The sequence below is a fragment of the Myotis daubentonii genome, chromosome X (genome assembly GCF_963259705.1).
Source record: "Myotis daubentonii chromosome X, mMyoDau2.1, whole genome shotgun sequence".
Lineage (NCBI taxonomy): Eukaryota > Metazoa > Chordata > Mammalia > Chiroptera > Vespertilionidae > Myotis > Myotis daubentonii.
This window is the reverse complement of record NC_081861.1, coordinates 86,274,915-86,297,242: the sequence shown is the minus strand read 5'-3', so window position 1 is coordinate 86,297,242 and position 22,328 is coordinate 86,274,915. Positions and strand designations below refer to the sequence as shown.

Below are 22,328 nucleotides of genomic sequence, written 5' to 3'. Positions count from 1 at the left end.
TGCCCATCAGTAAATGAGTGGATAAAAAAGCCATGGTACATTTACACAATGGAATACTATTCAGCTATAAAAAAGAAAGAACTCTTACCATTTGCAACAGCATTGGTGGACCTGGAGAATATTATGCTGAGCAACACAAGCCATTCAGGGAAACATAAGTATCACATGATCTCACTTATATGTGGAGTCTAATGAACAAAGTAAGCTGATGAACAAAATAGATTCAGAAACATAGAAGCACGAAACAATCTGTCAAACCTCAGAGGGAAGGCAAGGGAAGGTTCTTGGGTGGATGAGAATACCTAAACCAAAGAAGTTGCATGCATTTGTGCATACTCCATGGACACTGACAATCTGGTGGTGAAGTCCTAGGGAGGGAGTCAGGGGCAGGCTAGAAGAGGTCACTAGGGGGGAAAAAAGGGATATATGTAATACGTTCAACAATAATAACTAGAGAGAAAAAAAAGTATATGGATTTTCCCTAATACCAAGAGCAACTCAAAGAATATTGCTCTTGCCAATACTATACAGGAGATTTTAGTTGGGGTAATTAGGTAGGAAAAAGAAATAAATATCAATGAGTTTGAAAAGAAGTACAATGATCTGTATTTATAGGATATGTAATTTTATACATGAAATGCCTAAGTACCCTACCAAACACACACACACACCCTAATATTACAATTATTAGAAAAAATAGAAGGAATTCTAATGAATTAGGAAAGGTTGGGAGAAACCAAGATGGCGGCATAGGTAAACACTGGAAATTGCTGCCTTGCACAACCACTTCAAAAATACAGCTAAAAGAAAAAACAGACATCATCCAGAACCACAGGAAGGCTGGCTGCTTGGAAATTCTACAACTAGAAGGAAAGAGAAAAGTACACTGAGACTCAGAGGAGGTGCAGAAGTAAAGTGCAGAGGTATGGAGTCGCACGCCAAAACGGCTGGCAATTGAGGACGCGGCGCACATGGAGAGGGCTGGCAGCTGAGGACGTGGCACACATGGAGAGGGCTGAAAACTGAGGACACAGTTGTCTTTTTCAACTGGGAGGGAGCCTCAAGCTCCCGACTGCTCTGAACTCCAGTTTCAGGTGAGTCTCTGGAGACCCAGACTCATACGGGGAGAAACTAGACTGTCTGGCATCGGGCAGAACTCGAGGGCGGCTTTCTGTCAGTGGTGCTGGCAGCGATTACCGGGACACTGAGACTAGGGGCGTCTTAGGGTTGGACTGGGGAGCAGCGATAGCTGCTTGCTCCACCCTGTTGATCCCCTGAGACCCCGCCCCCACCCGAGCTGTGCGCAGAGGCTTTTGCATATGAAAGGCCTGGCCCTTTGCACCCTGAAAATTACCTAACAAACTGCAGTTGAATCAGAGAGACCCAGAACATCCAAAAGAAGGACCAAGGCCCCACAGCAGCTTGCATTCCTTCACAGCTGGGCCTCATCTGAGCACCTCCAAACCCCAAACAAAGAAGAAGAATCTCTCCATAGCTCCTGCTGGGTAGCCTCAGGCAGAGGCTAAATTAGCACCTCCTTAGAAATCCAAGAGCCAGTGTACCCAGTGGTCAGAGTGAGACCATCCAGATCACAACTCCTCAGATCCATAAGAGACACACTCAGGGGGCAGACTCAGTGAGCACCAAAGCCCCACTGAAGAAAAACTTGCCCCAGAAGGGTGTCTCCAGCTTAGAAGTTCTCCCACTGAAGACACAGCTGATTCTCACTGCCAATTGGCCTGAAGGTCAATTCCTCCCAGTGATACCTACAACAATCAAGGCTTAACTACAACAAGACTGTGCACAAAGCCCACAAAGGGGTGCACCAAGAGTGTCCACCTCAGGTAATTGGGGAGGCTGAGCCATTGGGCCCGATAGGACACCTAGCACAGAAAGCCACTCTATCAACACAGGGAAGCATAACAAATGCGGAGACAAAAAAACAGGTCACAAATGACAGAAATGGAGGAAAGCAAACTACTGGATATAGAGTTCAAAACCACACTTTTAAGGTTTTTCAAGAATTTTCTAGAAACCGCCAATAAATTTAGTGAGACCCTCAAGAAATCTAGTGAGACCCTCGAGGTTATGAAAAACGACCAAGTAGAAATTAAGTATACACTGACTGAAATAAAGGATATTATTCAGGGTTCCAACAGCAGACTAGAGGATCGCAAGAATCAAGTCAAAGATTTGAAATATGAAGAAGCAAAAATCACCCAACCGGAAAAACAAAAAGAATCAAGAATCCAAAAATATGAAGATAGTGTAAGGAGCCTCTGGGACAACTTCAAGCATACCAACATCCGAATTATGGGGGTGCCAGAAGAAGAGAGAGAGCAAGATATTGATAACCTATTTGAAGAAATAATGACAGAAAACTTCCCCTATCTGGTGAAAGAAAGAGACTTACAAGTCCAGCAAGCGCAGAGAACCCCAAACAAAAGGAATCCAAAGAGGACCACACCAAGACACATCATCATTAAAATGCCAAGAGCAAAAGACAAAGAGAATCTTAAAAGCAGCAAGAGAAAAACAATCAGTTACCTACAAGGGAATACCCATACGACTGTCAGCTGATTTCTCAACAGAAACTATGCAGGCCAGAAGGGAGTGGCAAAAAATATTCAAAGGGATGAATAGCAAGAACCTACAACCAAGATTACTTTATCCAACAAAGCTATCATTCAGAATTAAAGGTCAGATAAAGAGCTTCACAGATAAGAAAAAGCTAAAGGAGTTCATCACCACCAAACCAGTTTTATATGAAATGATGAAAGGTATCCTTTAAGAAGAGGAAGAAGAAGAAAAAGGTAAAGATACAAATTATGAACAACAAATACACATCTATCAACAAGTGAATCTAAAAATCAAGCGAATAAATAATCTGATGAACAGAATAAACTGGTGAATATAGGAGAGTCAGGGGCATAGAAAGGGAGTGGACTGACTATTCTTGGGGGAGAAAGGGGTGTGGAGGGTGTGGGAAGAGACTGGACAAAAATTGTACACCTATGGATCAGAACAGTGGGTGGCGGGGGTAAGGGCAGAGGGTGGGGTGGGAATCGAGTGGAGGGGAGCTATGGGGGTGGGGAAGAGGACAACTGTAATACGCTGAACAATAAGGATTTAATTTAAAAAAAAGAAAGGTTGGAAGATAATAGAAAAATAATTTTATTTCTATATACTAGCAGCAATCAATTGAAAATGAAATTAAAGGAATAATTCTTTCAGTATATGAGAAATAATAAAATTTTGGAACAAAATTTTAAGAAGAAATACAAGATTTTTTACACTGAAAATTATAGGGTTGAAGGAAATTAATAAAAAATAAATGAATGCAAAAAACACCGTATGTTAATGAACTGGAAGAATTAATAGTTTGCCAGGGCTGACCAGCAGCTCCTGAGCGACTGATAAACAGATTACTCAGACATAGTTTGTGCAAGAGAAGGCGAAGGGGCCCCTGTCTTTAGTAGCCACGGCAGCCTCTATTGCCTGCCTTTATTGGAATTTTTATTTTTTTAAAAATATATTTTATTGATTTTTTCCAGAGAGGAAGGGAGAGGGATAGAGAGTTAGAAACATCGATGAGAGAGAAACATCGATCAGCTGCCTCCTGCACACTCCCCACTGGGGATGTGCCCGAAACCAAGGTACATGCCCTTGACCGGAATCGAACCCGGGACCCTTGAGTCCAAAGCCCAATGCTCTATCCACTGAGCCAAACCAGTTAGGGCCTGAATTTTTATCTTTAAATACAATCAGTAGGGTGAATAATCTTGGGAGGGCACGCACATACATTGTCCTCTAGGCAAGGTCATCCAGGGATTAAGCATAAGAATTCCAGTAAACACCCAGGTGTCTATACATGCACAAGCTTGTTTGGAAAGGTCAAGGAATAATTAGGGGCACCGCCTTCGACACTCCCCTAAGTCTCCCCTAAGTTGGAATTCTGATAAACAGGGCAGGCGGCCTTGCACACACTTCCCTTTTATCAGAATGTCCTTACAACTTTCCAATCAAGTCTCTTGTGCTCCCCAAAATCTCCCCCTTTTTTGTTTTGCTGAATGTAGAAGACAGAGGGAGGTGGTGAACTTTCTACTTTAGAATGTCAGGGTCCGTGAAGCGCGTTTACTGCTCCAGTTCAGATTTTACAGACTATAAGACAAAAAAAAAAAAAGAGCAATGGTTAGTTATCTGGAATACGTGGGGTGTGAATACGCTCCAATAATTTCTCAGCCTCTGCCATCAGCTTCTTCATTATTCCCCAGGTTATTCCGGGGGCCGTTTGGGTCCAGGGAAGGTGCAACGTTCGGTGCTGCTGAGTCCCCAAGCCTAAATTCTTCATTTCCGGAAGAGGATCCGTCCCGTGCCATGCCATGATAGGGTTTAATCCAGTGAGCTAGAACCCACAGTGGCCCTGTGCGGGTAGAAATACATACCCTCTCCCATGCTAATAATTTATTGGGTCCCATCCAGTTATTAGTGTCCACATCTTGCCACAAGACCCGTGGTGTCTGAGGTGGGGTTATTGAGGGTTGAAAATGATCATTCAGATTCAAAAAATTAAGGGTAAAGAATGCTATAGATAGTAGTATAGCCAGGTCCTTGAGTCCCATATTTCCCCTTTTTTTGTTTTACTAGCATACCCTTCAGGGTAGCATGGGCACGTTCAACGATGGCCTGACCTTGTGGATTGTAAGGGATTCCCATGGAATGCAGGATGGACCAAGTTCTGCAAAAAGCGGTGAAGCCATGGCTGCTATAAGCAGGCTCAATTTCAGGTGTTTTTTTTTTTTTTCAGTTTTTCTTTTTATTTTAAGAAAAACTATTTTAAATATAATAATGTTACATGCAATAAACCTTAATATTTCAAAAAAGTTATTTTAAATTTGATAATGTTAGGTGCAATAAACACCAATCATTCAAGAAAAATCTTACATATAATATTACATACAATAAACATTAATATTTCAAGAATAAAAGGATTTTAAGTATAGTAACATTACCAAAACTGTACTAACATAGTATGATATCACAAAAGTTGTAGGAAAAATTAAAAATGTACAAATAACAGGATTACTTCTGTTATATTCTAGTATATATATTTTTTCCCTCTGGCTCTATTTTTTTTTTCACCAGTATATGTTGTTCATTATATTCCACAAATGAGTGAGATGAGATCATATGATATTTATCTTTCTCCGCTGGGTTATTTCTCTTACCTGCATGATGCTTTTGAAGTCTATTTTGTCGGATATGAGTATTGCTACTCCAGCTTTTTTTTTTTTTCTTTTCCATTTGCATGGAAATTTTTTTCCATCCCTTCACTTTCATCCTGTGTGTGTCTTTTGTTTTGAGGTGGGTCTCTTGTAGAGAGCATATAGTTGGGTCATGTTTTTGTATCCATTCAGCTACCCTACACCTTTTTTTAAAAAACTGAACTGCTGTCATATATATATATATATATATATATATATATATATATATATATATATATATATATATTACATTTTATTGATTTTTTACAGAAAGGAAGGGAGAGGGATAGAGAGTTAGAAACATCGACGAGAGAGAAACATCGATCAGCTGCCTCCTACACACTCCCCACTGGGGATGTGCCCACAACCAAGGTACATGCCCTTGACCGTAATGGAACCTAGAACCCTTGAGTCTGCAGGCTGATGCTCTATCCACTGAGACAAACCGGTTAGGGCTACCCTACACCTTTTGATTGGAACACTTAATCCATTTACAATTAGGGTCATTACTGAGAGGTACTTATTTATAGCCATTTTAATTCTGTATGGCTAGGTTTCTCCTCAGCAATCCCTTAAAGCAATCCCTTTAGCATTTCTTTTTTATTATTATTAAATCTTTATTGTTCAGCTTATTACAGTTGTCCTCTTCCCCACCCCCATAGCTCCCCTCCACTCGATTCCCACCCCACCCTCTGCCCTTACCCCCGCCACCCACTGTTCTGATCCATAGGTGTACAATTTTTGTCCAGTCTCTTCCCACACCCTCCACACCCCTTTCTCCCCCAAGAATAGTCAGTCCACTCCCTTTCTATGCCCCTGACTCTCCTATATTCACCAGTTTATTCTGTTCATCAGATTATTTATTCGCTTGATTTTTAGATTCACTTGTTGATAGATGTGTATTTGTTGTTCATAATTTGTATCTTTACCTTTTTCTTCTTCTTCCTCTTCTTAAAGGATACCTTTCATCATTTCATATAAAACTGGTTTGGTGGTGATGAACTCCTTTAGCTTTTTCTTATCTGTGAAGCTCTTTATCTGACCTTTAATTCTGAATGATAGCTTTGTTGGATAAAGTAATCTTGGTTGTAGGTTCTTGCTATTCATCCCTTTGAATTTTTCTTGCCACTCCCTTCTGGCCTGCATAGTTTCTGTTGAGAAATCAGCTGACAGTCGTATGAGTAGTCCCTTGTAGGTAACTGATTGTTTTTCTCTTGCTGCTTTTAAGATTCTCTTTGTCTTTTGCTCTTGGCATTTTAATGATGATGTGTCTTGGTGTGGTCCTCTTTGGATTCCTTTTGTTTGGGGTTCTCTGCGCTTGCTGGACTTGTAAGTCTATTTCTTCACCAGATAGGGGAAGTTTTCTGTCATTATTTCTTCAAATAGGTTTTCAATATCTTGCTCTCTCTCTTCTTCTGGCACCCCCATAATTCGGATGTTGGTATGCTTGAAGTTGTCCCAGAGGCTCCTTACACTATCTTCATATTTTTGGATTCTTGTTTCTTTTTGTTTTTCCGGTTGGGTGATTTTTGCTTCTTCATATTTCAAATCTTTGACTTGATTTTTGTGATCCTCTAGTCTGCTGTTGGAACTTTGTATAATATTCTTTATTTCAGTCAGTGTATGCTTAATTTCTTGTTGGTCCTTTTCCATATCCTCGAGGTTTTCACTGGATTTCTTGAGGGTCTCACTATATTTATCAGCGGTTTCACTAGACTTATTGAGGGTCTTACTAAATTTATCAGTGGTTTCTAGAAATTTCTTTGTTTGTACACCTATGTGCATAACAGTTTATTCATAATAGCTAACAACATGAAAATTGTTACCTAAGGAAAATGTGATAAATGCAAACAATGGAATATTATTCAGCCTTCAAAAGGAGGAAAATTCTGACATAATGCTGCAACACGAATGAACCTTGAGAACATTATTCTATAAGCAAGTCACAAAAAGACAAATATTGTATATTATATAAGGACTTACAGTAGTCAAAATTATAGAGACAATATATAGAATGGTTGTTACCAGGGGCTATGGAGCAGGGAAAATGCAGAGTTAATAGGTATAGAGTTTCAGTTCTTTAGATGGTTGGATAATAGTAACAAAACATTATTAATGTATTTAAATCACTGAACTGCACACTTAATCCTGGTTAAGATGGTAAATTTTGTGCATTTTACCACAATAAAGAAAAAGAATGTAAGGCACAGAGAAAGGGTTTTGTTAACATTATTTTTTCAGGGCTTGGGAAGTATCTTGTACATAGGAGACACTCAAAATAGCTGCTAAATTATAAATCAATAAAAACTACTAAATATTCCAGGACATCTTCTCATAAGTCCTAAATTCAGAGCCCTAAAATAAATAAAACAAATTATAAAACTTGAGTTACCTGTTTCTTTGAAAAGCTTTCATTAATTTTGGTTCCCATGGCAGCAGTTCATTTAAAAGATGTATCAATGTACTATGCAATTCTTTTACAGCTTGCCTCCGATGATACCATTTACCCGATTTTTTTCTACTGTTTTCCAGATCTTTGAGTTCATTCTCGATTTTTGTGATTAAGGCCCCGAGTTCATCAAGATTAGTGCAAATAAGCTGAAATTCTGGTACAGTAGGTAACTTTGTGATAGTTTTCCTCTTCATTGTGATTGCTTTTTTAGATATGAATTTTTTTCCAGATTTGTGCTTCTTGTGTTTTGCCTTCTTTTTGATGATCAATAACTTATTCTGGATCTCAGGTTTGTAAGACTTGAATGCAAGAGAATGAAGACATTCACGCTTTCTCTGTAAGTTTTCATTCAAAGCATCTTTTAATTTCTTTTTTTTTCTTTTTCTTCTTTTTTACCCTCATTTTAGTTAGCTTGAGTCTCTTGTGGCTCTGCAATGACTGCTCTAATGAAATATCCCTTACAACTTTGGGGCAGCTAATTTCTGCGTGATCATTGTGACTTCCATTTACATGTATTTGGCAAGATTTCAGAGCATTTTCTTTTAATGGACTGTGGTTAGGCTTTACTCTAGAACAGGGGTGGACAAACTTTTTGACTCAAGGGCCACAATGGGTTCTTAAACTGGACCGGAGGGCCGGAACAAAAGCATGGATGGAGTGTTTGTGTGAACTAATATAAATTCAAAGTAAACATCATTACATAAAAGGGTACGGTCTTTTTTTTTTTTAGTTTTATTCATTTCAAACGGGCCGAATCCGGCCCGCGGGCCGTAGGTTGCCCATGGCTGCTCTAGAAGCTTCACCACATCTTTCGTGATTTTCTATAAATCTTATTTCACCTGGACTAAGAGGCTCTCCAAAGTCAGTAACTTCACCTGGACTTCCTGGTTTCTCTAAATTTTCTTTACAACAATCAGTTTTCTTAATTTCGCAGGGTCTGTGAATTCTAATTTCACAGTTGGATTTCACTTCCATTTCAACAGAGATGTCATGATTATCCAAGTTCATTTTAGCTAGGCAGCAAGTTGGATCCAAATTAAATTCTTTCTCTTTTTTGAAGGCAGAGGGCAGGCCTTCTCTACCACACCTATGTTCTCCATTACTTGTACTAAAATAGTCACACTTCAATTTCTCCAGTTTAATCCGAGGTACTCTTTGTATTTTAATGGGTGGAATTGGAAATTCTGGGGCCTGAAAAGGTCTCTGCTTGTAAATCCGTACCTCTGCACCACAGAACTGTGGGAAATGTACATAAGCATTCTCCAAATAATCATAACCAAGTATAACTTCCCTGCATTCATGAATAGGCTGTCCAAGTACAGCATCTTGAACTTCTTTTTGTGTTTCATACACAAAGTCACAAAGACCCTTAAGCAACCACACTTTTTGGTGGAAAGGTAGTTCGTGAAAAGGTTTTTCTTCCAATGGATTAACTTCTCCAAGAACTTTAAAAAACTGAGGACACGACCCAAGTTTCTCAGGACAGTTATTGGGATTTTCAGTCTGCCCTACAGCAGTGTACCACTGGTGTACTTTCTGTCTCAGTGCTGCCTCCCAGGTCCTATAAGGCAAAGTAGGTCTTCGATGTAAGGTAGTTCTGCGATGAGGAGGACTTAATAGAGAAGTAAAAAAGCATTACACTGAGGCATCAGAAGACAACGTTCCAATTCGTAGAAGACTATTTCTGGCAAGTTTAGAATTTGCTGGGCTAAGCAAAGGAAATGCCCAATAGCTGGAATTTCCCACATGGTTTCCACACATTTTGGAGCTGCTTGAGCTAGAAGTCTTCTTTCCCATTCTTCTATTTCCTTTTGACTAGCTTCTTCTGCTTCTTTTCTCTCCTGCTCCCGAAGCCTTTTTTCTTCTTTTGCTCTCAGCTGTTCTTCCTGTCTCAAAACTTGAACCATTATAGATTCAAAAACTCCACTTGTCAAGCCCGCCAAACTTTGTGGTGTTGACCAACTCCTTGTTGAAGTACATGCAGTTCCCTTCTCATCCTCCAATCCATAATAGCCTCTAGATGTAACTGCTATTGTTGTCTTTTCTCTCAAGTGCTGAGAGAGTAATGCCAACTTCTGCTCCAGCATCATCTCCAGCTTCTGGCCCTGCCTGGAGACCCAGTGGTCCACTCCGTGCAGGCGGTAGCGCGTTTCCAGCATCGACCTGAAGTCCGCCACGAACTCAGTGATGCCCCCCGCCCCCCCCCCCCCCCCCCCCCCCCCCCGTACTGGCCGCTGCTGAACTTCTCCATCTTCAGCAGACACAGGCCCTGCCCGGGATGCTGCGGGAGGGAGCGGCTGCTCCAGCCCCCGACGCCGCCACCTCCTCCTCCTCCTCTCCTGCGGCAACGCCCCCCAAAGGCTGCAGGAAGCGGGCTGTGAGGCCGCAGTGCTTCTCCTGCAGGAACTCGCCCAGGATGCGGTAGCCCTGCTGCAGCTCGCAGCTCAACTCCTGCTCCTTGCAGCCACTGCCCGGGACTACCATCGCAGCCGCCGCCGCCTCCGCTGCCACCTCCTCCTCGTCCTCCTCCTCGACTGCGGGCGGCGGCCTCTCCTCCTCCTCAGCCAGCTCCATCTCCCGCGGCGTCTTGGGCGCGCTCACGCCCCCGGCAGGCCCAGGTTGGGCGATGCGGGGCGGCCGCTCAAGGCGCCGGGGGACGGACGCGCGAGAGCGGGCCACCTCCTCAGGGCGCTGCTGCACGGGGCAGCCCCAGCCCCATCGGGCCTCGCTCTCCTCCGCAGCCGGCTGGGGTCTCGAGCTCGCCGCCAGCGGGGCGGGGTTACATGGCGCGCGGGGGCTGGGGGAGAGAAGAGGAGAGCCTAGGTGCCCTCCTCTCCCCTTCCCCTGGCGGCCTCACCCCTCCGCGCCTGGCCTGCTCTTCACCTGCTGGCCCAGTCCGGCCGCCAGGGCCTCCGCACCCCACCCCCTTCCGGGCCAGCGAGGGGACTGGAAGGGAGCAAGGACAAAGTGCGGGTCCTCTCGACTCCCGGAGAGGGCCGCAGCGCTGGGTCGCAGGGCGGCTGGGGCTCCTCGTCCTACTCCTACTCTCCCTCACACCCCTCCCGCCCCTCTCTACCTGCAGGGGACCCAGGCAAGGAGAAAGCAGCTCAGCGACCAAGCTGGACAACAACTGTCAGTTAGAAGCCCCAATAGGCTGGTTGGCGCTAGGGGGGTGGTGAGGAGGGAAGCGGAGGGGCAGAGAGAAGAGCTAGAAAATTCTTGAAAAACCTTATAACCGTGGTTTTGAACTCCGTATCCAGTAGTTTGCTTTCCTCCATTTCTGTCATTTGTGACTTGTTTTTGTCTCCGCATTTTTTATGCTTCCCTGTGTTCATAGAGTGGCTTTCTGTGCTAGGTGTCCTATAGGGCCCAGTGGCTCAACCTCCCCAATTACCTGAGGTGAACACTCTTGGTGCACCCTTTTGTGGGCTTTGTTCAGTCTTGTTGTAGTTAAGCCTTGATTGTTGCGTCTGCAGTGCTGGAGACACCCTTCTGGGGCAAGACTTGCTGCAGTGGGGCTTTGGTGCTCACTGAGTCTGTCCCTTGAGTGTGTCCCTTATGGATCTGAGGAGTTGTAATCTGGATGGTCTCACTCTGACCACTGGGTACACTGGCTCTTGGATGTCTAAGGAAGTGCTAATTTAGCCTCTGCCTGAGGCTACCCAGCAGGAGCTATGGAGAGATATGCAGATTCCTCTTCTTTGTTTGGGGTTTGGAGGTGCCCAGATGAGGCCTAGCTCCGCACTTTACTTCCGCATTGCCTCTGAGTCTCAGTGTGCTTTTCTCTTCCTTCTAGTTGTAGAATTTCCATGCAGCCAGCCTTCCTGTGGTTCTGGATGATGTCCGTTTTGTCTTTTAGTTGTATTTTTGAAGTGGTTGTGCGAGGCAGCAGTTTCCGGTGTTTACCTATGCTGCCATATTGGTTTCTCTCCCTTTAGCATTTCTTATAACACTGACTTGGTGATGAACTCCTTTAGCCTTTCTTTCTTTCTTTCTTTCTCTCTTTCTTTCTTTCTTTCTTTCTTTCTTTCTTTCTTTCTTTCTTTCTTTCTTTCTTTCTTTCTTTTTTGGTCTGGGAAGCTCTTTATTTGACTGTCTATTTGAATGATAGCCTTGCTGGATATAGTAATCTTGGTCTCAGATCCTTGCTTTCCATTACCTTGAGTACTTCATGCCATTCCCTTCTGGCTTGTAGAGTTTCTCATGAGAAATCAAGTGTCAGCCTTATGGGAACTCCTTTGTAGGTAACAGTTTTCTTTTCACTTGCTGCCTTTAAGATTCTCTCTTTGTCTTTAATTTTTGGTATTTTAATTATGATGTGTCTGGGAGTGGGTCTGTTTGGGTTCTTCTTGATTGGGGTTCTCTGTGCCCCCCTAAACTTGTGTGACTTTTTCCTTTACCAACTTAGGGAAGTTTTCTACCATTATTTCTTCAAAAACTTCTATTCCTTTCTCCCTTTCTGCCTCTTCTGACACACCTGCTATTCTAATATTGTTGCATTTCATATTGTCCTACAATTCCCTTATGCTGTCCTCCTGTTTTTTAATTGTTTCTTCCTTTTGGTTCTCAAATTGAGTGATATTTTCAACTCTGTCTTCTAATTCACTGATTTGGTCCTCAGCTTCCCCTAATCTACTGTGTATTCCTTCCAATGTGTTCTTTATTTGTGTTATGTCATTCTTTATCTCAGACTGTTCTTTTTTCATAGTTACTATACCCTTTTTCATACTGTTTAGCATTTTTAACATCATTACTCTGAACTCTGTTTCAGATAAAGTTCTTAGCTCTGCTTCATTGATCTATTCTGGAGAATTTGCTAGCTATTTCATTGGGGGTTGTTTTTTTTGTTTCCTCATTTTGGTTGTCTGGGTTTGTATCTATGTTTTAGGTAGATCCTCTATACCTCTCAATCTCTAATGCAGAACAGTATTAAAGGCTATTTCTGACTAATTGGATCAGGCAAAGACTCAAAGCCTCCAGACACCACCTCTGTCTACAGAGGCTAATTGCTACTTTTAATCTCTTAAAGGGCCTCAGGGCAAGGTGTTTTCCAATAGGGTGTGTAGATTGTCTTCCCCCCCAAGCAAGGCAGATGTCTGTGTGGGAAAGATGTCCTCTGCTGTGTGAGGGAATGACTCAGCCCAGGAAACTTGGGGTGTCTGCCTTCTGAGCTCTATCCCCTTAGTCCCCAGTCCTGGGTTCTGCTGTCAAAGCTCCAGTCCACTTCACCCTCCGTCTGCCAGAGCACAAGGTGTGTGGCTCCACAGGGAATTTTTGTGCATTGGCCCTTTTAGAAGGTGCCAGAACTTTCAGCTGCCACTTCCTGGCAGGCAGCACCCCACTGCTTTCCACAGCTAGATGTTATGTGGATACCCTCCTCAGTTGGTGCTCTCTGCTGGGGAGCCTAGCTTCAGGATTAGATCCCAGAGTTCTCATTGGCATGCCCCCACAGCTGAGATATCTCTCCAGGACTTCAGTTGCTGTCTGTGGATACCTGGCCAGCCCTTTCATACCTCTGCCCCTCCTAACAGTCTTTTTATTTAAATATATTTAAAATATATTTTATTGATTTTCTACAAAGAGGAAGGGAGAGGGATAGAGAGTTAGAAACATCGATGAGAGAGAAACATCAATCAGCTGCCTCCTGCACACCCCCTACTGGGGATGTGCCCACAGCCAAGGTACATGCCCTTGACTGGAATTGAACCTAGGACCCTTCAGTTCACAGGCCAACGCTCTATCCACTGAGCCAAACCAGTTAGGGCTCCTACCAGTCTTTATGTGGTCTCCATCTTCAGTCCTTGGGTTTCAGGGTTCTCTCCTGTGAGTTTTCCATTGATTATTCAGGAAGCCTTTCTGTATTTCAGTTGTAATTCCAGCTTGTTCCTGGGAGCATGTCTGTGCAGCCTCCTCCTACTCTGTCGCCAGTTGTAATCTCCTCAATTTCAGTTTTTATCTTGGTTAATATAGCTATGTTGTAATGTACCCCGCGATTCACACAAGGACGCCTCAAGAAGTCGAATTAAAGAGCCACATTTATTGCAAATCCGGTTCTATGAGGGGGCATTTCGCTCTCCCAGATCTCATAGTGCCCTCCCCAGCCCCAACACCAGATTTATATAGGCAAAGATCACAAAGGTATTGATTACATCCCAGGGTTTGGAATGAGGAACCTGGTTTGCAAAAAGCAGTTTACAGAAGCAGAAGCAATTTACTTAAGCATGTTATCTGAATTATAGTTTTGGGTCTCCAGATCACTGAATTGACAGAAACACATTATCTAGAGCCCTGGGGTCTTGGGATAATTGTGCTGTCCTTCCCAGGTAAAGTAAAATGTGCTTTCTAAGACCACTATGACCACAACCAATGGGATATTAACATTATAATCAATAGTGTATTCAATCGAATGGGCTGATTTATATAATTCCAAAAATTAAAATAACTTTTCTATTGTTAAACAAAGCAAATAAGTACAGAAGCCAAACAGCAGGTTTAAAGTTAAACTATAGTTTCTGCCTGAGATGATTGCTACCATACTTCAGCTAAAATTGGAAACAGGTCTTATTGAATTCATGCAAAGTAACGTATTGCCACTGATTAAGAATTGCCAAATACTGGAGGGACAGGTGGAGAGAGAAATACATAATTTACCAAATTGCTTTAAAAATGCTTCCTTATATCTGAAAAACAAAAAGTTTAAGAATCAACAATACTGGCAAATGACGTGGAATCTTGTCCTTTCTGCAAAACACAATATTCCAGAATAAAAATTAGAGCTATAAATGAAAGCATAATATAGTTATTATTTGGCAAAGCTTCCCATGTACCTTAAGCAGAAAATTTTTCTTCATGAGAGAGAAAACAAATACTTGAAGCATTCCAGGGCCTATTGGGATGATCTAAAGCCAATTCTAGGTCAAGAAAAAGTTTCTTAAAATCCAAACACTGGAAGGATTTTTCAATTTATTTTACCAAAAGATAAATACAAACATAGGCTAGTAAACTTCAGTTCCCATGATTAAGAGATGGCTTTTTTGTTAAGAAATACCTGATTAATATGAAATATAACCATTTTAATAATTTATAGAACTTTTGTTTCCTGTATAGAAAAACAAGAAAGATCTTATCTCTATTAACAGACTAGTTTATTCTCTAACTTCATTTGTCCTTGGGTATGGTCAGAAAATGGCACTAATTGGATTTCTGCTATCAGTCTCCCTGGTATGTTGATATAAGCTATTTACCATCTAGTTATACCCTCTGGTTAGGGTGGCAAAATGCAAATCATTGACTCTTAGGTGTCCTTGGTTGAGGGAAGATAGGATTTACTAGATGGCTCCAAATTGCTGTTTAACCATCTCAGTTTCCCTATTCCATTTGTCCTGGCTTACTGGCCTGCGTCATTTATATAATTTCCTTTCAACATTTCTCTTTATAAAATTCTACAATTTTCACAAACTTCTACAACTTCCACAAATCTTTCTCCAGAAACCTTACAACTTTCAGAAATAACCAGCTCTAGAAACCACTTTTTTCCCCCAAAATGCATCTTCATGCCTCATGCTTTCCATTATACCAGTGGTTCTCAACCTTCCTAATGCCGCGACCCTTTAATACAGTTCCTCATGTTGTGGTGACCCCCAACCATAAAATTATTTTCATTGCTACTTCATAACTGTAATTTTGCTACTATTATGAATCGTAATGTAAATATCTGATATGCAGGATGTATTTTCATTGTTACAAATTGAACATAATTAAAGCATAATGATTAATCACAAAAACAATATGTAATTATATATGTGTTTTCCGATGGGCTTAGGCGACCCCTGTGAAAGGGTTGTTTGACCCCCAAAGGGGTCGCGACCCACAGGTTGAGACCGCTGCATTACACCAAAACCATAATCTCTTTCCCATTAGTTAGAAACCTTAATTTTTAGGTGGTATGTAAGTAATTAATATTCCTCAGATTAGCAATACATTCACATTTCAAGATATATTTCAATTAAAATACAAGACATTCATTAACAGATTCAAATCCTACCTCTAGATTCCCCATAAGAGGCAAATTCTCATTAATATTTCAGTATCCTTTTATTTCAAAATGCCTAGTTAATAACTTTTACTATTTAATTAAGTAAACTCCAAAGTTTTAAGTTACCAAAGACTTTGGAAAACTATGTTTAGGCATATATAATTTAAGCATATACCCTTCATTTTAGTTATATTTATTTTTGCCTTAACAACTTTGAGATTTTAAAGTCAGTTATTATTACCCAAGGCATTCTTGTGGCAAATTTTGTAACAGGGATAACTCACTTGCCTTCAGTGGCTTAATGTTAAAGTACTATTTTATTTTTTACAAAAATGGGAGTGGCTCCCATTACTATTTCTGCAGCCTGCTGGAGGGCACTTCTACAGGTCTAATCCTCCTAGGAAAAAGACTTGGGGGTTTAAATGTTTATTTCCCATATGTTTTCGTTCTGAGCCGTCCCACACGGAAGACAGATAATTGGGGGCCTTAGGTATTACAGGCTTTATAGGCTCTACTTCAGGAAGAGTGGGTGGTGGTAAATCCTCCTGGTGTTCTGTAGGCTTTTGATCCTCAATATGAAGTGGGGAAAGTGCAGCTCAAACAAGAGCCCATATAGTTAAAGATGACAAAGGCACTCGTTTTCCCTGAGCCTGATTACTCTTTAAATTCCTGCCTACCACCCTGACCGGTTTGGCTCAGTGGATAGAGTGTCGGCCTGTGGACCAAAGGGTCCTAGGTTCGATTCTGGTCAAGGGCATGCACCTTGGTTGCGGGCACATCCCCAGTGGGGGCTGTGCAGGAGGCAGCTGATCGATGTTTCTCGCTCATTGATGTTTCTAACTCTCCATCCCTCTCCCTTCCTCTCTGTAAAAAATCAATAAAATATATTTTAAAAAAATAAAAAAATAAAAATTCCTGCCTGACTGTTCCCAGAGATCAACATCTAATGTTCCATCATCAGGGAACCAAGGATTATAAATTATAGGCACCATTTGCGTTTCATGACTTTTTAAATAACAGAGATGTTACTTGGTGGATAGTTGCTGTCCTATTGTGAAACCTTGGTTGAAAAACAATTCCCTTGAACTTGGAAATCCCAAGCAGGCTCCAATGACTTACTGCACGGTTACTTTCGTTTCCTTCCTCCTCATTTTTGAGGGTTCTGCCTAATCTCGTTGCGTTCCTTTGTCCTCCTCACATGGGGCATCACCTTGCCAGGGCTGCCCAGCAGCCCCTGAATGACAGATGAAGAGATTACTCAGACACAGTTTGACTGTGCAAGAGAGGGCTAAGGGCTTTTGCAGCCAGGGGCAGTCTCTATTGCATGCCTCTTTAGGCCTTTATTGGAATTTTTATCTTTAGATACAATCAGTAGGGTGAGTAAACCTGGGAGGACACATACATTGTCCTCTAGGCAAGGTCATCCAGGGATTAAGCATAAGGATTCCAGTAAACACCCAGGGGACTGCATATGCACAGGCTTGTTTGGAAAGGTCAAAGAATAATTAGGGGCGCCACCTTCAACACTCCCCTAAGTCTCCCCTAGGTCAGAATGCTGATAAACAGGGCAGGCAGCCTTCCACACACTTCCCTTTTATCAGAATGTACTCCTTACAACTTTCTAATCAAGTCTTTTGTGCTCCCCAACAATAGTTAACATGGCAATACAGTAGTCCAGAAAGTGATCCACAGCTGAAATATAATGTTATCAAAATTACAGATCATTTATTGCTGTTATGCCCAGATTTCAAGATCCCCAAAAGCCCACCAGGGAGCCAGCAGAGTCTGATGCAAAAGCAGAGTCTTTATTCGAACTAGATCGGCTCCCCGACCACAATCACCGACACAACGGCAAGCCAAGTGGCAGAGAGAGAGAACTCTGTGTGGAGAGGGGTTTTATAGGGGGTTGGAGTAAGGGGAGGAGAAAGGACTGTGGGGCCTGCCGATTTGCCAGGCGTAAGTCAGTGTCTTGTTACACAGGATGTGGTCATATCTATGGCGCGCACTTCCCTTGATTGTCATTGGTTAGTTTAAAGAAGTCCTGGGTGTGGCTAGCAGAGGCTTGGGCTTTCGGCAAGAAGCTCCTTGCCGAGCACATGGCTGCCAAAAATGGAGGATCCAGGGTAATATGGAGGGCGTAGCCCTTACCCTGGGGAAAGATGGAGGGCATAGCCCTTGCCCTTTCATTCCCCCCTTTGCCTTGGAACTTCCAGCTCAATCATGAGGCGGACGCTTCTTGACAAATTGGACTAGTCAAGGGCCGGAAGTCAACAGCATTGGGAGGATTACAAGGGGTCTGGCGAGATCCACTGTCTTCTTGAGGGTGATCTGCAGCAGGTGTGTCTGGTTAGAGGTCATCTTCCACTCAGGCTCCCTGCTCTCCTGGGCACAGAAGGAGCTGGGCTTGTGACCTGGCAGAGACAAACTATAACAAATGGTCCAGTGGAAGGGAAAGAAACCATTTTAGCTTTAACAACTTCTATTGAAATAGGATTTTTCTTCTTAAAATTCCTCTATGGCTATCAAAAAGCCAAATCAAGACTAATTTATCTACTGTATTCAATTTGGCCTGATGTTTGCATAAACACAACAAGAATGGTAACTGACTACCTTTGCTGGAATTTCATGATTGAATCTTAATGTGCCGCGTAGGGCCAGGAAGCCAAGTCATCCAGCTGCCATCAGGCCTGACTGCAGTATCTGCTGAGTTAGGTGAATCCCTCACCTGTAGCAACTCCACCTGAGCCTACACTCTAGGCTTTAAGGCCCATCTCAGTAGCCCTCCTACTCGTTGCAGCCCAGAGTGAGTGGGGGTTCCGCAGGGATGTAGACGCATCCTTATTGCTCCCCTCTACTCTGACCAACCGCCAGTGATGGTAGGGCATGGGCCTGCGCTCCAGCACCAGCCATCTTCAGGGCTCCCAAGCAGGATACCAGGCTTTCTTCGTGGCATTCTTACTGACTTCAAGTCTTTAGAGCTCAGACAGGGCTCTTTAAAACATGATACTCCAGTCAAAGTTTTCCGTTAATAAAACCACTATTAGGAACTAGTCTTATTGAATGTATGCAAAGAAATGTATTGCCATGACTTATTTAGCATTGCCAAATTTCAGAGGAATTATATAAGGAGAAACACATACTGATCTGCTCTAAGATTTTCTGATTTTCCTTGCCAATTCCTTTTCATGGATTCTTCAGAGTTATAACAAAACAGTAACTGTTGGATTTCTTTTATCAGTCCCCCCTAAGTACTTTGGCATAACTATTTACCCTCTGTTTAGGGAAGCAGAATGTACTCTCTCTGGCTTACTGGCCTGTACTTTTAAATTAGCCTTTAAACCTTCTTTCTATGCATAACCATGCTTCAGACCTTCTATTCCAAACAGGCCTTTTCTAGTTTGCTACAGTTGAGGTTTGTACTACCCCTGACATGGGCATTGTCACGCAGGCCTGCAAGGCAGTATACAGGCTGCCAACTGTCACTCAATAGAGACCAAAACCTGATGGGTATTCTTCTTTGCCTAGTTGGGCACCTGCTCTCTTGGCAGCTATACACCCTTTACTTTTGGGGTTCATCCCATATAGTCCCCATCCAGGACAGCTAACACATAGCTATAACAATGTCCCTCAGTGTGGGAGACTGGATACTTGCCAGTTATTCCCAAAGACTACCAAGGACTGTAGACCATCACCAGTCCACAGCTACAGCTACATTTAAACCTGTAAGAGAATTGAAGGTTAATACAACATATTAATACAATGAAATGTGATATTGGCATCATGGCCGCTTCAGGCAGCTAAATCTTCTGCTACTAAACATGAGATACTAAAGTCTACTTTTGACCTTACTATATAAGGCAAAATTGTCCTTGTCTCTTTGGAGCCATGTCCACGAAGAGGCATCATCTGAGTCTTTTATACAGTTTTCTGCAGGTTACTGTCAGGGCTGTGCACTGCGGCCAGTTCTTTCTAGCGATAAACACAGTCTGTCCAATTTCCTTAAAATGTATTCTGGCATGGGAGAAAGTTGTTTTGCTGCACACAGGTAGCTCAACCCCTATACAACTGAGCTTGGATCTCTGCCCAGGAAACTGCAGTCTACAAGCTCAACATTCAGCCTCCGGTTCTCCTAACCCAAGGAGGTTTTGGCCAGTCTCTGAGTCAGACTCCTCCTCTCTTGGAGAACTTCAAAGTCCCGATGGCTTCCAGGTCTAGGGAGAATGCCCTTTTGTTAACCCTGTTGATTAGATTCTAATAAACAATTGAAAACAGCAAATTAAACAAAACACAGTCACAGGCAGGGTTAGGGCCAGTAAATCTCTCCGCTCTGCGGAGCTGTGAGCCCACCCCTGAATTTCCCAATCAGACTAGAAAAGCCACAAATACTTTTAAATCTACTTTAGAATTCCAAAATTTCAATCCAAAATAGAAATATCATAGAACAAATCAAAGTCCCTAGTATACAAACATAGACAGAAATTTTTACTAGTTAGGCGGGATGATTCCACCTCTGACAGAGAGCAAGCACCCTTTGGGAAAAGAACCCAGCGGCTGCTCAGGGGTGTTTTGCTATTGGTTAGAACACTCAGCCTTAAAAGGAATCAAGCATGTGTGTTTTGTTTTTTTTCTTGCAGACTTCCATACTTACATGAAAAAATAGAAATAATTAACATTCCTCAGATTAGCAATATATTCATATTTTTAAAGAGACATAAACAGAAATTTCACTACCTAAACAATTTTAAACAACAAAGACAGATATTTAAGTGCCGGGGTCCAACCCCAGCAGGTCCAGGGGTCCCCAAAGGTGTGGACGGAGTCGGCGAAGAAGGAATGACACGGAGACAGCGTTCAGTTGATCAGCAGCCTAGCCAGGATCTCTAGCCCGGATCTCCAGCCAAGTTCTGGTCTGGATCTCCAGAGAGGTTCTGCTTCGGATCTCCAGCCAGGCTCTGTGGCCATGTTCCCTTACTAGGTTCTCCAGCCAGGTTCTGTGGCCATGTTCCCTTACTAGGCTCTCCAGCCAGGTTCAGTCACCAGGTTCTAGTCAGGTTCTCTTGCCATGTTCTATAGTCAGGTTCAGTCCAGGATCTTTTGTCATGTTCTCTCCAGCAAAGTTCTTCTGTCTCTAGAGAATGTTCTGTGTAGGTTCTGTGCCTAGGTTCTGTCTCTCTTGGGTCTTACTTCTAAGTTCTGTCTCTTTCTGTCTTGTTACATCTGTATTTATACCAGTTGATTCAATCCTATCAATCTCTATTCCAAAGGTTAGGGCGTTTCTTATCTCCATTCCAGGGAGTAAAGATTATGTAGCTTAAGCATGATTGTTCGTAGTTAAAGTGATTAATTACCTGCCTGGCACTTAGTTAAGGGGTTTTATTCCCTCCCTAACTTCAGGGGAAAATCCCTACCTGGGGAAACAACCTTTCTCAGAGGTGACCTTGGTTAAAACACATAGTGCCAAGAAGGTGAGCAAACATATTAAGAAAAGTATGCCATATATGCCAGATCCCTTGAAACAGCAAGGATGGACCGGCTCCCGGCATTTAAGCAATAAAGACAGATAACATTTCCCATTAAAAACTTTGAATCACCATGGAAATTCAGGAGATGTTTAGAAGGTTGTTTTTTTTTTTTAAGAAAACAAAACAAAACAGAAATAAACAAAAACACTTTTACACAGGCGCATGCCACATTTACAGCACAAAATACCAACAAATCAGTTTCAATTGTACAGAGATACAGAACAAGTCCCTGAACAGAGGCAGTAGAAAACTACCTAGGAACGCTTCTCTTCTACCTTTTTAAAAAGATAGGCCAGATTCGAACCCTTAGCCTATCCAAGTTCTGACTTCCCTCCTGGGAGTCCCAGAGATGGTGAATACCATCTAGAAGCTATTCCTCCAGATACAGGACAAGTCCTTTAGAGATCCTTGATAAACTAGATCAGTAATCCATTCACACAATCCCCCAAAAGTTAAAGAGGAAGGAAAGAACCATTCAATGTCCTCCAAGAGGATTTCGGTGAAATGACAAAATTGACAGATCACAAAGGTATTGATTACATCTCAAGGCTTGGAATGAGGAACCTGGTTTGCAAAAAAAGCAGTTTACAGAAGCAGAATTAAGCATGTTAATTATAGTTTTGGGTCTCGGTGTCACTGAATTGACAGAAATATATTATCTAGAGCCCTCGGGTCTGGAATGAGAAACCTAGTTTGATAAACACAATATCTAGAGCCCTTGGGTAACCTGGGTTAAACTTAGGCATGTTATCTAAATTACAGTCCTGGGTCTCCAGAACACTGAGTTGATAAGTTAACTGGAGCCCTCCGACCCTGGGACAGCTGCGCTGTCTCTCCTAGGCAAAGGAAAAATGTGCCCTCTAAGACCAGTATGAAACCACGGTTTCTACCTGAAATAATCCTAAAGCAGGATTTTCTAGATTTAAGAGATTAGCTTAAAAATAGTATTAAATAAATCTGAGAGGCAAGCACACTTCCTGCCCCATCCACATTTCTGTAGTAAAACTCTGCCTTAAAGCTCCACCCCTGAAATTCCATCCTGCCTCAGTGAGCAG

General features: G+C 42.4%; 1 protein-coding gene across 1 annotated transcript; it reads right to left on the bottom strand.

Annotated features, from left to right (window-relative positions):
* Positions 1-7,391: 7,391 nt before the first annotated feature.
* LOC132223543 (uncharacterized protein KIAA2026-like) lies at positions 7,392-16,902 on the bottom strand. Its single transcript, XM_059678669.1, is given in 7 exon segments — positions 7,392-8,093; positions 8,095-8,282; positions 8,496-9,344; positions 9,347-9,938; positions 9,941-10,044; positions 10,047-10,513; positions 16,871-16,902. Coding segments are annotated over 7 exon segments (2,673 nt in total). The 3' UTR covers positions 7,392-7,652.
* Positions 16,903-22,328: the final 5,426 nt, after the last annotated feature.